Source organism: Mesoplodon densirostris, chromosome 6 (assembly GCF_025265405.1).
Source record: "Mesoplodon densirostris isolate mMesDen1 chromosome 6, mMesDen1 primary haplotype, whole genome shotgun sequence".
Lineage (NCBI taxonomy): Eukaryota > Metazoa > Chordata > Mammalia > Artiodactyla > Ziphiidae > Mesoplodon > Mesoplodon densirostris.
Genome location: NC_082666.1, coordinates 12,278,557 through 12,296,574, shown reverse-complemented (window position 1 = coordinate 12,296,574; position 18,018 = coordinate 12,278,557). Strand labels below are relative to the sequence as shown.

Genomic DNA, 18,018 nt, shown 5'->3' with positions numbered 1-18,018 from the left:
TTTTTTTTTGCGGTATGCGGGCCTCTCACTGTTGTGGCCTCCCCCGCTGCGGAGCACAGGCTCCGGACGCGCAGGCTCCGGACGCACAGGCTCAGCGGCCATGGCTCACGGGCCCAGCCGCTCCGCGGCATATGGGATCCTCCCAGACCGGGGCACGAACCCGTATCCCCTGCATCGGCAGGCGGACTCTCAACCACTTGCGCCACCAGGGAGGCCCCATAATTGACACATTTTTAACTTCTTGCTGGAAATTTTTGGCCTGAAACTCTTTTATTGGTAATGTTCATATTAAGTTGAGTCCTAAGAAACTGTGGGATAGGAATATTGAGTTTTTAATAGACTTCTGATTTCTTGCTATGTAAGGTATTTCCCTGCTCTAGAATTTATGCTTGCCTTGAATTTATTTTTTTGAGGGGTTAATATGAAATTTTGTTTCTTTTTTTTTTTTTTTTTTTATTAATTTATTTATTTTTGCTGTGTTGGGTCTTCGCCTCTGTGCGAGGGCTTTCTCTAGTTGTGGCAAGCGGGGGCCACTCTTCATTGCGGTGCGCGGGCCTCTCACTATCGCGGCCTTTCTTGTTGCGGAGCACAGGCTCCAGACGCGCAGGCTCAGTAGTTGTGGCTCACGGGCCTAGTTGCTCCGCGGCATGTGGGATCCTCCCAGACCAGGGCTCGAACCCGTGTCCCCTGCATTAGCAGGCAGATTCTCAACCACTGCGCCACCAGGGAAGCCCCGAAATTTTGTTTCTTAAAACATGTTGTTAGTATAAGTATCAGCAGTGTTAGGAAAACCTTAGTTATTGTCCTAAGCACTTTCAATTTCATTTGTTTATATAGCTTTACAAATTAAAGGGTAGAAAACAAGTTCAGTACTTCATAATTTTTCTCTAAAAAGAATAGAGTTACAACATATGCCAAAGAAATCAGTGTAGGTAGGCAGAGTTATTCTCAAGGGAATATGTTTGTTTGTTTGTTTGTTTATTTATTTATTTATTTATTTATTTGAAATATGAAGTACCTTGGCCCTCAATTTCATCAAACTCCCTTATATCTGGAATAAAAAGCCTAAACTGTAAGTAGTGAAAGTCTTTGGGAAAGATTTTGGAAGTTGTTTTTTCCCCCCTAAGTTTTTCCATATGTATTTTGTAAAAATTAGAACATAATTGAATATCTGGCAGACATTCTATATGAGTATCTTTATGGTTTTTGTTTTTCAGGCATTTTTAAAATATTTAATCATTCATGAGTTGAGCTTCATTCTTGAGTCATGGATGACAAGGCTTCTGTTGGAAAAATCAGTGTCTCCTCAGACTCTGTGTCTACTCTTAATAGTGAAGATTTTGTCTTGGTTTCCAGGCAAGGAGATGAGACACCATCTACAAATAATGGAAGTGATGACGAGAAAACAGGACTCAAGGTAAAACTACATAACCTGCATTTCTTTTGCTTAGCCTTGCAAAAGCAAAACTTGGCCTTAATAGGAAGGTATATGGAGTGAAAGTGACGACATAGAAATAATATCCTTTCTTTTTTTTAATGCTAAAGCGTTTTATTTATAATTAGTGATAGTGACAAATTTATATCTGATTAAGGACTTTCAATTTGATTAGCTTCTAAATCTTCTGATATCCCTAACTGTAAAAACTAGTGATCATAGTATAAACATTTGTTATTTTAGTATTGTTTTCATTTTCCCATTGAGTTAGAGGTGATTGTTTTTTTGGGGCCTGGTGTATGTAGTGTAAAGGCAGTGGCAGGTCTGCAGTGCTATTTATAAAAATAAGTTTTAGAATTACTAAAACAGAACTTAAAATTCCTGGCTTTTGGCCATTTCTGTTTATATTTTCTCAGCCAGATAAATCACTATTAACTTCTTTTCCCATACTCTGTTACTGTTTTGCTCTTTATGGATATAAGTAAGAACAGATTACCTGTTAATGTCACTTAAAATGTAAGTAGCTTTAAAAATATTTTGATTCTTGTTTATGTCTTATTTATTCAACAAGTGTTCATTGAGTATTGACTTTGTGCCAAGTACTGTTATAAATACTCAGGATACAGTAGCAAATAAGGCAAGCAAAGCCCCCTGCCCTCCTAGAGCTTTTAATCAAATGGGGAAACAGACTCTAAGCAAATAGGAAAATGAATATGTTAAGTAAATTTAGGTGCTTTGAAGAAAATCAAAGCAGAATACATGGATAAAGAGTGAATGGCAGGTACTGTTTTAGAGAATGTCTTGAAATGACATTTGAGCAGAGATCTGAATGAAATGAGGAAGAACTTGTTCATGGAGAAATGTGAAAAAGCACTTTCCACTGGGAACAGAAAATAAAAAGACCCTGAGGAAGACCACCCTTTTTAGGACAGAGATTAGAGCAGAGTAAATAAAGTAAATAAAAAGTGCTAAAGTATGAGATCCAGTGATGTGTAGGAACTGGATCATGCAGCACTTTATAAAGCTTAGTAGGAATTTGGACTTTATTATAAATGTGAAGGGGATTTTTGGAGAGCTTTGAATGTGTTCACTGGCTGAGAGAGACAGCATGGATGGTGTGAGCTTTGTGGACCCATTCCCCAGAAAAATTGGTGACAATTACTATGTTTTTTTAATTAAAGTCTATGAAAATGTTTTAAAGGACATAGAGCAATTGAAGAAACATTTATTCAGAGAAATTTACTAAAATTTGGTTAAGAATCTGGTATTTGAACCAAGACGTGTTTTTTCCTTCCCATCTCCCAGCTGAGCAAGATGGTAACTCCACTCCAGATTGGTACAGTCAAGAAAATAGGGTTTCCTCTCCCCACAGCTCCCACTTGGAGGGCTGTCTTCCAGTGAAGAGCAGGATGAGAGCATTCCTCATCCTGCCCCCGTCACCTTTTGCTGGCCAAGTGTGAATGAGTGGTAGGGGCTGCCTTTTTTTTGCCCAGACCTTACTTCTGGGATGAAGGCTCTACGTAGGGCACAGTGCTGCTGAGAATACTGAGAGCCCAATTGCCCTTACCCTTACCCTGGCTCTGGCATGTAAGGTAGTGGTTCCACACTAATAGAGGGAAGTCAAAAATACCAGAGATTACTACACAACCTCCCACACCTACCAAATACTCATTTGCTGAAGATGTGTCACTCAGACAGAAGTACGTCATTGTCTACACTCTGAACTTTATAGCTATAGCTCAGAGATTTTGCCTGCAGTGAGAAGTGGGCCATAAAACAGCTCCTTATCTCTTCCCAAGAACCGACTTTATTTACAGCAGAGGGCTTCCCTGGTGGCTAAGTGGTTAAGAACCCGCCTGCCAATGCAGGGGACATGGGTTCTAGTCCTGGTCCGGGAAGATCCCACATGCTGCAGAACAGCTAAGCCTGTGCACCGCAACTACTGAGCCTGTGCTCTAGAGTCCACGAGCCACAACTACTGAGCCCACATGCCACAACTACTGAAGCCCGCACACCTAGAGCCCGTGCTCCACAGCCAGAGAAGCCACCACAATGAGAAGCCCGTGCACTGTAATGAAGAGTAGCCCCCGCTCGCTGCAACTAGAGAAAGCCCACACACAGCAACAACAAAAAACCCCCCAGTGCAACCAAAATAAATAAATAAATAAATAAATAAATAATTTTTAAAAAGCATATTTACAACAGAGTGTAGAGAAGTTCAAGCCTAAGGGTACCCTCAAAAACAGTGGAGGTTGGGGTGAAAGGTAATTGGGAAGAGACTGTTAGATTGGTTGGACATACGGTTTAACTGTAGGCTTGCAGGGAGAAGACCGCCTGTGGTAGGGACAGATCTCAAACATTGACCTCTGGAGCTCTCCTGTCAAGGTATCCTAATTTGATTGGTTTCTTCTATGGAGCAATTTATTACCTTAGTGGATTGTTGAAAACTGTTGAGCAAATCAGCCACAATTAGTGGAGTTTATCCACATGTAGTCATAGAGACAGAGCATCCTGCCAAAACTACTACCCCAGGATGACTGAAGGCAAATCGAAACTACCCCAGAGGAACAACATCAAAGGTTTAACACCATGGGAATTAGGGGAATAGAATTTACTAAAATAAGTCAGCTAGTCACTAAACAAACGAGCAAGCATAAAAAATAAGTCCTAGGGTGTGGAGACCAGTACCGAGAACTGGAACAACGTCATTACCTAAAGTATCTAGTTTCCAACACAAAATGTGAGACATGCAAAGAAACAAGAAAATATTACCCATACATCATTTTTAAAAAGGCAGCACATACTGCTTGTGAGAGTCATATTGGACTTAATATGCAAACTTTGAAAGTAGCCATTACTAATATGTTCAGTGAACTAAAAGAAATCATGCTTAAAGAAATAAAGGAAAGTATGATGACTGTAAAACCAAATAGAAAATATCATTAAGGAGATAGAAATTACAAAAGAGCCAAATGGAAATTCCGAAGTGGAAGAGCACAATAACTGAAGTGAGGAATTCACTGGAGAGGCTCAACAGTTAATTTCAATGGGTAAAAGAAAGAATTAATGGAAAGAAATGTGATCAAAATGGCAGTACAGGAGTTTTCTACCACATGAGATGAGAGTGCCTTCATGGAAGTCCAGGAGTCCAGCAGAGAAGTTCCAGCACATTGTTGGGGCAAAAACATCCAAGATTGGACCCATTGAAGACGAAGAAAGGAACAGTTTCATTTTATGTGTGTCACCCCACCCCCAAGGTGGCACAGCTCAGTGCTAGCAGATATTTAGCTCATGATTTCTTCCGTGGCGGAAAGTGAGTGTGTGATTGAGCACCTGACTTTGCCAGCTTTGTGGTACACTGCCAGAAGGGCCCATTTCTTTCTCACTCCATCCAGAATACTGAGTCATAAACTGGATAACCTGGGGGTCGACAGTTGTGCTGGAAGAAGAGCAGCCAAGGTTGGGAATGGAACATATCCAAGGGGTGTGGATCCTATTAACTGCTTTGGGGACTCCCTCAGGAAGCCCACCCATGAGCCACTGGGGACACCTACCCTGCCAATCCCCCAGCTGGCCCATGGCCACCTCTGAGCTCTACACTCCTCACCCAAAGGTGTCCCTACCCTGTGGCTGCCTCCCTGTGCACAACCCTGAGGGCAAGAATGGTATGTGTGAGTCTTTGCAAATGGCTGGTGAGCACATGCAAAAAGTCAACCTGATTCTGTGGGATTGGAAGAAACCACACACTTGAGCACTCATCATCATCTTAGGGAAAACAAATGCGATAGAGAGCATCAGGGCACTGGATCAAGCAGAAGAAAGTATTGTGAAGGACAAGACAGATTATTTGAAATTATCTAGTCTGAGAACAGAGGGGAAATGAAAAGGAGTGAAGAAAGCTGGCCCATGGCCAGCTGGCCCAGTTCATAGTGTGAACTACGGCATACCACTAAAATGATCAGTCTATGCAATATTGGAGTCCCAGAAGGACAGGAGAGGGAGAAATGGGAAGAAAGCTTATTTAGAGACATAATGGTTGAAAACTTCCCCAATTTATTTTTAAATTATTATTTATTTATTTTGGCTGTGTTGGGTCTTCGTTGCTGCACATGGGCTTTCTCTAGTTGCAGCAAGCGGGGGCTACTCTTCATTGCAGTGCACGGGCTTCTCATTGTGGTGGCTTCTCTTGCTGCAGAGCATGGGCTCTAGGCGCGTGGGCTTCAGTAGTTGCAGTATGTGGGCTCAGTAGTTGTGGCGCACGGGCTTAGTTGCTCCGTGGCAGGCGGGATCTTCCCGGACCAGGGATCGAACCTGTGTTCCCTGCACTGGCAGGCGGATTCTCAACCACTGCACCACCAGGGAAGCCCCAAAACTTCCCAAATTTAGGGAAAGATTTGGATATCTGAGTTCATGAAGTTTATAGGTTCCCCCAAAATTTCAACCCAAAGTGATCCTCTCCAAGATATATTACAATAAAGTTTTAAAATCAAAGACAAACAGTTTTTAAAGCAGCAAGAGGGAAAAAAAAACTATCTCACATTACAAAGGAACCCCCCATAAAGCTTTTAGCAGATTTCTCAGCAGAAACCTTGCAGGCCGTAAGAGAATGGGATGATATATTCAAAGTGCTAAAAGAAAAAAACTGCCAACCAGGAATACTTTAGTTGGCAAAGTTGTCCATCAGAAATGAAGGAGAGGGAATCCTCTGGGGCTTCAGTGGTTAGGACTCATGCTTTCACTGCCAAGGGTGTGGATTCAATCCCTGGTCAGGGAACTTAGGTCCTGCAAGCTGTGCAGCATGGCCAAAAAAAGAAAAAGAAATGAAGGAGAGAGAAAGATTACAGATTTTCCCCTCAATCTGAAAGTAGAATGTTCCTATGAAACTTCGTAAGCTGAAATGGCATATAGTGAAGAGTATCCCCTGCTTTCTTTGTGTTACACCCCTTCGCTTTTACAAGCGACCTACATTAGTACAGTAATTGCTTTTTTTTATAAAAGCAAAAATCCTCTTCAGGTTTCTTTCAGTTAGCGAAAACAGGTACTAATGTAGGGCTTTCTAAAAGCAAAGTGGCATATTGCAAACTTTGGGAAGGTGGGGGGTACCTGTACTTCCCAAATCACTGCTGAGGGAGTTGATCATCACTAGACCTTAAGAAAAGTGGTTAAAGGAGTTCTTCAATCTGAAATGAAAGGACACTAATTAGTAACATGAAAACATACGAAAATATAAAACACTGGAAAAGATAAGTATATAGTCAAAATCAGTATAGTCTGATACTGCAATATGGTGGTGTGTTGATTAAGAAACTCTAGTATAAAAGTTAAAGGACAAAGATATTAAAAATAACAATAGCTACAATGAATACATAATATAGAAAGTTAAATTGTGACATCAAAAACAAAGTGTTTGGGGAAGTAAAAGGTAGAGTTTTGTATGTGATTGAAGTTAGGTTGTTACTGTTAATATACTGTTATATCCTGTAAAATGTTTTATGTAAACCTCATGGTAACCACAAAGTAATAACCTACAATAGATCATAAAAGATAAGGGATCAAAGTATACCACTACAGAAAATCATCAGTTCACAAGGGAAGATAGCAGGAGAGAAAGAAAGGAACAAGGGAACTACAAAACAACCAGAAAACAATTATTTTTTAATTACTTAATTTATTTTTGGATGCGTTGGGTGTTTGTTGCTGCACGCGGGCTTTATCTAGTTGTGGTGAGCGGGAACTACTCTTTGTTGTGGTGTGCAGGCTTCTTATTGCGTTGGCTTCTCTTGTTGTGAGGCATGGACTCTAGGCGTGAGGGCTTCAGTAGTTGGGGCTTGCGGGCTCTAGAGTGCAGGCTCAGTAGTTGCGACGCACGGGCTTAGCTGTTCTGCAGCATGTGGGATCTTCCTGGACCAGGGCTCAAACCCATGTCCCCTGCACTGGCAGGCAGATTCTTAACCACTGCGCCACCAGGGAAGTCCCCAGAAAACAATTAATTACATAATATTAGTAAGTTCTTATTTATCAGTAACATTTTAAATGCAAATGAATTAAATTGTCCAATCAAATGACAAGTTTCAGAATGTATTAAGAAAACAAGACCGCACTATATGCTGCATATAAGAGACTCATGTCAAGCCTTCCCTGCGCCACCAGGGAAGCCCCGTTTTGCATTTTTAAAAATCGTATATAAATGGAACACACAGTACGTGCTTCTGTTTATGGAGTTGGAGGGGATGTCTGGCTTCTTTCAATCAGCTTAATTACTTTGAGATCATTCATGACTGTGGTAATGAGAGTTCATTGTTTTTTTTTTAAGAGTCTAAATACTTTTCACATATTGTTTTATTTATTTTTTTATAAAAGTTCCGAGAAAAGGTCTTTGTTTTATACATATATATATTCCAACTTTATTGAGACTTAATTGAAATAAAACATTGTATAAGTTTAAGGTATACAACATGATGATTTGATACACATATATATATTGGAAAATGATTACCACAATAAGGTTAGTTAATACAACAACCATCAACTCACGTAATTGCCATTTTTAAAGATTAATCTCTTAGGAACTTTCAATTAATTATATAATGTAATGTTATATAATGTAATGTTAGCTATAGTCCCAGTGCTGTACCTTAGATCCCCAAAACATATCCACTACCTAACTGTAAGTCTATACTGTTTGACCAACATTTCCTCATTTCTTCCACCACCACTGCCCACCTCTGGGCAACCACCATTTTACTCATGAGTTTGGCTTTTTTAGATTCCACATATAAATCATGGAATGTGGAATATGTTGTGTTTCCATATTTGTTTCTTTCAAGGTGTTTTCTGATTTCCCTTTCGATTTCTTCTTTGACCCAATGGTTGGTCAGGAGTAGATTGTTTAACTTCCACATATTTGTAGATTTTCAAGTTTTCCCCATTGTTTTATTTCTAGTTTTATACCACTGTAGTCAGAAAAGAATCTGATTATGATGTCAGTCTTCTTAGATTTGCTAAGATTTGATTGCTCTGCAACGGGAGAAGCCACAACAGTGAGAGGCCCACGTACTGCAAAAAAAAAAAAAAAAAAATTGGCTTGTTAACCTCTACAAAGATGTTACCTGGGATTCTGATAAGGACTGCACTGAATGTGTAGACCAATTTGAGGAATAATGCCATCCTAACAAGTCTTCTAATGCATGAACACTGGATGAATTTCCATTTATTTAGGTCTTCTTTAATTTCTTTCAACAATGCTTTGTGGATTTCAGAGTATAAGATTTTCACTTTTTTAAACAATGCAAAGTATTTAATTCTTTTTAATGCTATCATAAATGCAATTGTTTTCCTACTGTCATTTAAGATTGCTCCTTACAAGTATATAGAAATAAAATTGATATTTGCATGATGATCTTGTATTCTGCAATCCTGCTGAACTTACTAGTTTTAATAATTTTTAGTGGATTTCTTAGGACTTTCTACATACAAGATCATATACAACTGCAAACAGAGATGATTTTTATTTCCTTCTTTCCAATATGGATGTCTTTTAGATTTTTACATGCCTGACTGCTCTGGAAATAACCTCAAGTACAATGTTGAACAGATATCCATGTATTGATCCTAAACGGTGGAGGGAAAAATCTACTCTTTCACCAGCGAGAATGATTTTAGCTGTGGGTTTTTCACAATTGCTATTTATCTAGTTGAGGAAGTGCCATTCTATTCATAGTTTCATTTGTTTACTTTCATGACAAAGTGTTGAATTCTTTTTTTTTTTTTTTCTTCTTTTTGCGGTATGTGGGCCTCTCACTGTTGTGGCCTCTCCTGTTGCGGAGCACAGGCTCCGGATGCGCAGGCCCAGCGGCCATGGCTCACGGGCCCAGCCGCTCCGCGGCATATGGGATCCTCCCAGACCAGGGCACGAACCCGTATCCCCTGCATCGGCAGGCGGACTCTTAACCACTGCGCCACCAGGGAGGCCCAAAGTGTTGAATTTTTATCAAATGCTTTTACTGTGTCTACTGAAATGATTATGTGTTTTTGCTTTTAATTCCACTGATATGGTATGTTACATTAATAGATTTTAATATGTTAAACCAAACTTCGATTCCTTTGATTCCCACTTGATCGTGGTATGTAATCCTTTTCATATGTTGATGAATTAAGTCTGCTGGTGTTTTGTTGAGGATTTTGTCTCCATATTTATAAGAGATACTGACGTGTAGTTTTCTTGTGATATCTTTGTCTAATTCTGGCATCAGGGTAATATCATCCTCATAAAATGAATTGGGAAATATTGTCTCCTATTTTTGGGGGAGTGTGTTAAGTACTGGTATTCTTAGTTACACATTTGGTAGAGTTCAGCAGTGAAGTCATCCAGGTATATTTTTTATTGCTAATTCAATCTCTTGTTATATGTCTATTCATATTATTTATCAGTTTCATTAGTGTTTTTCTTGTAATTTGTCCATTTAATCTAAGTTCTCTAATTTACTGGCATATTATTGTTCGTAAGATTCCTTTATAATCCTTTTTATTTATGTAAGTTTGGTAGCAATGTTTTATTTCTGATTCTAGTAATTTGTGTCTCCCTCTTTTTCTCTTGGTCAATCTAAAATGTTGTCAATTTTGTTGATCTTTTCAAACAACCAGCTTTTGGTTTCACTGATTTCTCTATTGGTTTTCTCTTCTGTTTCATCAATTTTCACCCTAACCTTTTATTTCCTTCTGCTTGTTTTAAGTTTAGTTTGCCCTTGTTTTTCCAATGTCTTCAGGTGAAAAAGTAAGTTATTGATTTGAGATCTTCCTTCTCTCATAATATAGGAATTTACAAGTAGAAATTTCCCTATAAGCATTATTTTAGCTATACTGTGTAAGTTTTGGTATACCTTCATTTTCATTCACCTCAAAGTATTTTCTAATTTCCCTTTTAATTTCTTCTTTGACCCATACGTTATCTGGGAGTATGTTGTTTAATTTCCATGTATTTGTTAATTTTTCAGTTTTACTTCTGTTATTGATTTCTAATTCATTTCACTGTGGTTGGAAAAATAATTAAGGTGTACTTGAGAGGAATGTATATTATTGTTGTTGAGTACTCCATAGATATGTCAGGTCAAAATGGTTTATAGTGCTGCTCTAGACTTCTATTTACATATTGGTCTCCTGCTTAGTTTTTCTATCCGTAATTGAAAGGAAGTATTATAACAACAATTATTGTTGAACTGTCTATTTCTCTCTTCATTTCTGTCATTTTTTGCTTCATGTATTTTGAAGTTCCTTTATTAGGGATTTCACTGTTGGACCTTCCTGGTGGTCTGACCCTTATAGGATTATAAAAAACCCATTTCATCTGTAGTATCATTATTTGTTTTAAAGTCTATATTGCCTAACATCACTATAATCACTCGTTTTCTTGTGACTGCTGTTTGCATATCTTTTCCCATCTATTTAAGTTAAATATATTTACATCTTTGAATCTAAGGTGTGTCTCCTAGATGTTGTTTTATCCAGTGCTGACAATTTCTACTTTTTGATCATATTGCTTAATCCATTCACATTTAATGTTATTATTGATATAGTTCAAGTTAGGTGTGCTATTTTACTTTTTGTTTTTTATTTATCTCTCATGGATTTTTCATTCCTTTATTCCTCCCTTACTACTTTCTTTAGCGTTTAGTAAATAACTTTCTAATGCAGCACTGACATTTCTTTAATATTATATATATGCATATGTATATGTATGCATGTGTGTGCACGTGCACACACACATATACATATATACGTGCACACACCACTGTAGTGGTGCCCGTTTGGATTCTTACTCTTCTTCCCCACCTCATCATCCCTCCCCCAAGGCAACCACTCTTCTGCTTTCTGTGAGTGTAGATTCGTTTTGCTTTTTTTTTTTTTTTTTTTGCGGTATGCGGGCCTCTCACTGTTGTGGCCTCTCCCGTTGTGGAGCACAGGCTCTGGACGCGCAGGCTCAGTGGCCATGGTTCACGGGCCCAGCCGCTCCGCGGCATGTGGGATCTTCCCGGACTGGAGCACGAACCCGTGTCCCCTGCATCGGCAGGCAGACTCTCAACCACTGCGCCACCAGGGAAGCCCAACAAGCCAATTTTAAAATTTGTATGGAATAGCAGAGGACCCTAAATAGCCAATATAATGTTGAAAATAAAGAACACAGTCGGAGGACTCACGCTTTGCAATTTCAAAACTTATAGAGCAGTGGTAATCAAGACAGTGTAGTGCTGACATAAGGATAGGCATGTAGGTCATTGGAATATGTTTGAGAATTCAGAAATAGAACCATGTTTCTGTGGTCAGCTGATTGAAGCAAGCGTACTAATACCATTCAGTTGAGAACAGATTTTTTTTTCCCCAACAAATTGTGCTGGGACAACTGGATAGTCACATTCAAAAGAATGAAATTGTACCCTTATATCACACTATATATAAAAATTAGCTCAAAGTAGATCAAAGACCTCAGTGTAAGAGCTAAAAGTATAAAACTCTTAGAAGAAAATAGGGGTAAATTTTCATGACTTCAGGTTTAGAGGTGGATTCTAAGATATACCAAAAATACAAGCAACAAAGGAAAAAGAATAGATTTAATTGGACTGTATCAACAATAAAGTCTTTTCTACCTCAAAGGATACTATCAAAAAAGTGAAAAGTCAACCCACAGAATGAGAGAAAAATGTTTGCAAACTGTAAGTTACTTGTATCTACGATATATAAGGAGCTAAGCAACCTAAATGTTTATCAACTACCAAATGGATAAATAAAATGTGGTCTAGAGTGGAATATTAGTTGGTCATAGGAATGAAGTACTGATGCATGCTGCAACACAGATGAACCCTGAAGAACATTATGTTAAGTGATAAGCAAGTCACAAAAGTCCACTAATTACAGCGTTCCAATAGTATGAAATGTCTAGAATAGTCAAGTCTTTAGAGGCAGAAAATAAATAAGTGTTTGCTTAGGGTTGGAGATACTGGAGGAAAGGAAAAGAGAGTTGATACCTCAGGAGGTAGGGTGTTTTCTTTTTGAGGTAATGAAAATATTTTAAGATCAACTTTGGTGGTGGTTGCACATATCTGTTAATATACTCAAAACCATAGAATAGAATGTATACTTTAAATGGGTGAATTGTATTTGGAAATGTCCCAGTACAAATACTTCGGAAAGCTGGATGAAATAGAATAAATAGCCTTTCAGTTACATAGCTCTATTCACAAGAAAGTGAAGAAAGTCCCCAAGGAACAAAAGCAAAGAGGAACCTGAAAGCCAGACCTATACACATGTGCTGACTTTGGGCAAGATTGACAGCAAGAAGAGCAGGCTGTTTGAGTCCTGAAAGGGAGAGATAATGTTAGCTTGGACTAGAGGGTGAATGGACTGTGATTCAGGATATATTTTCAAGGTAGAGCTGATTGGTATTAAGGTGGGCAAATTAGATATGAGATTTGAGGCAGAGAGAAGTAAAGTTGCTTCCTAGATTTTGGCCTGAACTGTTAGGTATATGGTTTCACCATTTAGTGAAATGGGCAAAAAATAGGAAGACCAGGTTTGGGGCAGGGGACAGGGGAATCAAAGTCCTGTTTAGGACATATTAAATTTGAGATGACTATTAGATGTCATTTTTAGATGTCAGGTAGTTAGTTGCATGTATGTGACTGATGTTCAGGAGAGAGAGTGGCTAACATCCAACAGTATATAGATGGTATTCAAAGCTACGGGATTAGATGAAGCAACAAGGGAAAAGCAACAAATAACATAGAATGGAATCCCAATAAGGTTACCAGCTGATTTTTCAGCAGAAACAGACAACTGTTTCAAGGATTTTTTGCTAACAAAGAGGAGCTGAAAAATAGAGAGGTACCTGAAGGGTGATATGGATTCCAGTGAGGGGTTTTATGATATTTATATACTGATAAGAATTATTCAGTAAAGGGGGACATTGCTACTACAAAATAAGAGCAAACTCTTTGATTCAATTAGGGAAAAGGGTTTTGTGTGTATAAGTGGAAGGGTTAGCCTAGGAACAGTTTCTGAAATAGGAAGATAGCATAAGTGAGTACAGATGCAAATAGATCAGTCTTCTCTCCTTTTGGATTTGTTCCTGTCGAAAATTTTCTTGTTAATTTTTGAAGTACTGTTAGACTTATTCTTTCTGTTTCTTATTTGATGAACCATTTTCGGTAAATGGGAAGGACCCTCAGGGCTTCTCCAGAGAACTTTTTGCTCACTCTCATTTATCTTGTTCACCAAAAGGAGATAGTTCTGTTTTTGGGTTTTTAAAAATATTAATTAATTAATTAATTAATTAGTTTCTGGCTGCGTTGGGTCTTCACTGCTGTGCCCAAGCTTTCTCTAGTTGCGGCGAACAGGGGCTACTCTTCGTTGCGGTGTGCAGGCTTCTCATTGCAGTGGCTTCTCTTGTTGTGGAGCATGGACTCTAGGCACGTGGGCTTCAGTAGTTGCTGGCACCTGGGCTCAATAGTTGTGGCTCACAGGCTCTAGAGCACAGGCTAGAGCGTGTCTCCTGCATTGGCAGGTGGATTGTCAACCACTGCGCCACCAGGGAAACCCCAATAATTCTGTTTTATAGACCAGGAAATTGAGCAACATGTTTTCCAAATTTAAAATGTTTCCTCTATGTATTTTCATGTAATTACAGTACATCTACACAGCATATTGGTTTATTGGCTACAGAACTAGTAAGTGAAGATTAAAAATTATTGTTAAATCTGTGAGATCTGTCATCAGCAGGAGGTATAATAGGATATCTACAGATGTGTTGCCAGTGATGCCCACACTTCTTTATGAAACTGTTTTTTCAACCCCTGGTAGATTCTAAAATTGCAGTGGAGTTAGAGGATACATTTGAAAGGTCTGTCACTATTCCACCCTGAAGTTCTAATTGAGTGTTTTGTTGAACATTCAGTTGAAAGCTAGTAATCTACCAACTTCTGTTAGGTACTGAGGATAAAAACTCCATTTTGGGAAACATGACTTAGAAAACCTAAAAATGTCTTGATACAAAATACTTAGGAAAGCTGGATGAAATATAACAAATACCCTTTTAAAAAAATATTTATTTATTTATTTATTAATTTTTGGCTGTGTTGGGTCGTTGCTGAGTGCTGGCTTTCTCTAGTTGCAGCGAGTGGGGGCTACTCTTCGTTGCGGTGCGTGGGCTTCTCATTGCGGTGGCTTTTCTTTGTTGCAGAGCACGGGCTCTAGGCGCGCGGGCTTCAGTAGTTGTGGCACGAGGGCTCAGTAGTTATGGCTCACGGGCTTAGTTGCTCCGCAGCATGTGGGATCTTCCCGGACTAGAACTCGAACCCGTGTCCCCTACATTGGCAGGCGGATTCTTAACCACTGCACCACTAGGGAAGTCCTAACAAATACCCTTTTAATTGTATAGCTGTATTCACAAAAATGTAAAGAAAATCCCCAAGGAACGAAAGCAAAGAGGAAAATGAAAGCCAGAACTATATGTATGAGCTGACATGGGGCCTGCTCTGGGGGAATTTGCTGTTCTTTATAACCAGTGGACTTGGGATTTGATAGGTAAATTAAGTAAGAGATAAGGCCTTGGATTTTACAGAGAGAGGTTTTGGAACTGAGATTTCCTTATAAAGCACACTCGGGATACATCCTAACTTGAAAGGATATACTTGAAAAAATAATAGTAGTAACCTGCCTACAGTCACAGGAAAAAAATAAGGAAGCTTCTCTGTCTTACCTTGGACACTGATTGGAGGGGAGTCTTGTTGAGTATTTGTACCCATAGGCTTGCCTTCATGTATGTTTGGGGTTTTAATTTATACTACCTTCTTGTTCCTGGGTTAGTAATACTTTTGGGGCACCTGACAGAATCAGCTGTAAAACTATGGAGGGACATGCTTGCCACCCAGGCTGCATAGTATTCCCACAGGTAACTCTGATAAAGAATAGTGCACAATGCAAAATTTACAAAGAATGGGGCTTCCCTGATAGCACAGTAGTTAAGAATCCACCTGCCAATGCAGGGGACACGGGTTCGAGCCCTGGTCTGGGAAGATCCCACATGCCACGGAGCAACTAAGCCCATGCGCCACAGCTACTGAGCCTGTGCTCTAGAGCTGGCGAGCCACAACTGCTGAGCCCACACGCCTAGAGCCCGTGCTCCACAACAGGAGAAGCCACCGCAATGAGAAGCCGACGCACCGCAACAAAGAGTGGCCCCTGCACCTCTCAACTAGAGAAAGCCCGTGCACAGCAACGAAGACCCAACGCAGCCCAAAATAAATAAATTAATTAAATTTTTTAAAAAAACTAACCTTTAAAAAAAAAATTTACAAAGGACAATTCACCATGAGCAGGAGTTAGCAAACCCCCAGTAAGATCAAATCTCACCAAAACTTTGGCATCTGAATTATTAGCTGTAACCTTAAGATGGGTATGATTAAAATGACTAAAGATTTAAAGAAAATTTTGGAAATGTTAGAAAATAACATTACAAAAGATTTTAATATACCAAGCAAACTAAAACTAGAACTTCTACAAGTGAAAATTAGACCCAGTGAAATTAAAGGTACAACAGATATATTACCTACAAAAAGAATCTGAGGAAATTACTCAGAAAATAACATTGAAAGATGATAAAATATGAAAAAGCAATTAAGAAACATGGAGACTAGGATTCGAAGGACCAACATGTACCTAAATATTCCTTAAGAATCGAATGAGGGAGGGGGGACCACTGACGGTCCAGTGGTTAGAACTCCGTGCTTCCACTGCAGGGGTCACGGGTTGGATTCCTGGTTGGGGAACTAAGGTCCTGCATGCCGCACAGCACAACCAAAAAAAGAAAAAAGAAAGAAAGAATAGAATGAGGGAGAAGGAAATTGGTATAATAGCTGAATATCTTCCAAAAGTGCTAAAGGATATAAACCCTCAGCTTAAAAAAACAGAATGAGTCCCAACCAGGATGACAGTGAAACTGTAGAACATCACAGCCAAAGAGTAGTTCTTAAAAGGCTGAGTGAGAATCAAGATGAATAGGACATAGTTCATGTCCTCAAGATGCTTATAGCTTAGGGTAGATGACACTTGTTAAAATGTTGTTGCAGGGCTTCCTTGGTGGCGCAGTGGTTGAGAGTCCGCCTGCCGATGCAGGGGACACGGGTTCATGCCCCGGTCCAGGAAGATCCCACATGCCGCGGAGCGGCTGGGCCCGTGAGCCATGGCCGCTGAGCCTGCGCATCCAGAGCCTGTGCTCCGCAACGGGAGAGGCCACAACAGTGAGAGGCCCGCATACCAAAAAAAAAAAAATGTTGTTGCAGTCATTTCTACTAGTCTTTGCTTTGTAACAAACTAACTCAGGTTTGAAAAACTGTTATTTCTCATGATTTTATGGATTGACTGGGTAGTTTTGCATACAACTTCGTTCAGCTGGTACGTTGGCTGGGGACTGGGCTTGACTGGGTCTCTCCGTGTGGTTTTCAACTTAGGCTTCTTCACAGCATGGTGGTCTTAGGGCAGATGTGAAAGCTGTAAGACCTCTTTTAAGGCTAAGGCTTATAAGTTACATGGTGTCACTTCTACCACATTCTGTTGTAGAAAAGCAAGTCACAACGCCAGCCCAGATTCATGGGATTAGAGAAATAGACTATATCTCTTGATGGAGGAGCTGTAGAGATTTTGTGGCCATATTTAATTTTCAACATGAGTATAATTAGATCAGTGCTATGATAGAGGTTAACAAAAGGATGCTATAGAACAGAGCAGGTAGAAACTTATCTCAGCTTGGGGGAGGAGTCAGGGGGAAGGCTTCTCAGAGAGGATAATGCTTCAGTTAAACCCTTAAAAGGAAAGCTTTATGTGATAGTGTAGTTATAAAAAACACAGGTATTTTTCTTTATGAAATGTTTTGACAACTCACATCAAAATCTGAGAATTTTCCATAAGTTCAGAACATGTTGCATTTTCTCTCACTTCCCTGGTGTAGGAATCTTACACACTTCAGCTCTTAGCCAAAGATACTCTTTAAATGTTGGTCGGGGTACATTGATGAGATAGGACTGCTGAGGCAGAAAATTCAGTTAGAGGATTTTTTTAAGCTTTTTAATCTTCATAGAGTTTTCTTGAAAAATCCAGCTGACATTATTTTGGTTGAAAAAAGTTGCCAGGCTTTATTAAAGTAGTTAGCATATACAGAAGTCACTCCTTCTCACTTAGTACTGCCTAAACTAATCTTCTGACTCAGTTTCTGAAATTGTATTGGAGTCAGTTGATCTTGTCCTCTAAAATGCAGATCTTTTATTCAAGCAAAGTTAGTGAACCATGAATACACAGTTTAATTAAGGGGATCAGACTGGTGGCGGGGTAGACACTTAAGTAAATATGTCATCATGACAAAATTCATCAATTGCTGGAATATAGATATGAGCAGAATTATATGAGAACATAATTGTTGCCTGAAGAAGAAAAGAAAGGTTTTCATAGAGTAGGTAACAGTTCAGCAGAGCATTAAAGAGTCATTAAGAATTTCCCAAAGAAGAGAGTCTGTGACATGTGGAAAGATCAAGAGGCTTGAA

The 18,018-nt window shown here is 39.3% G+C and overlaps 1 protein-coding gene across 4 annotated transcripts in view; it reads left to right on the top strand.

Annotated features, from left to right (window-relative positions):
- RABGAP1 (RAB GTPase activating protein 1) overlaps window positions 1–18,018 on the top strand; it is a 151,507-nt gene that overhangs the window by 16,060 nt on the left and 117,429 nt on the right. For 2 of the 4 annotated variants that reach the window (XM_060100658.1, XM_060100657.1), the window contains one exon: window positions 1,218–1,417. The exons of 1 other annotated variant lie outside the window; for it this stretch is intronic. In XM_060100658.1, coding sequence (XP_059956641.1) covers window positions 1,268–1,417 — 150 coding nt within the window. In that variant the 5' untranslated portion in view covers window positions 1,218–1,267. The remainder of the gene's footprint in view (window positions 1–1,217; window positions 1,418–18,018) is intronic. One more of the 4 variants, XM_060100659.1, reaches the window with a different exon arrangement.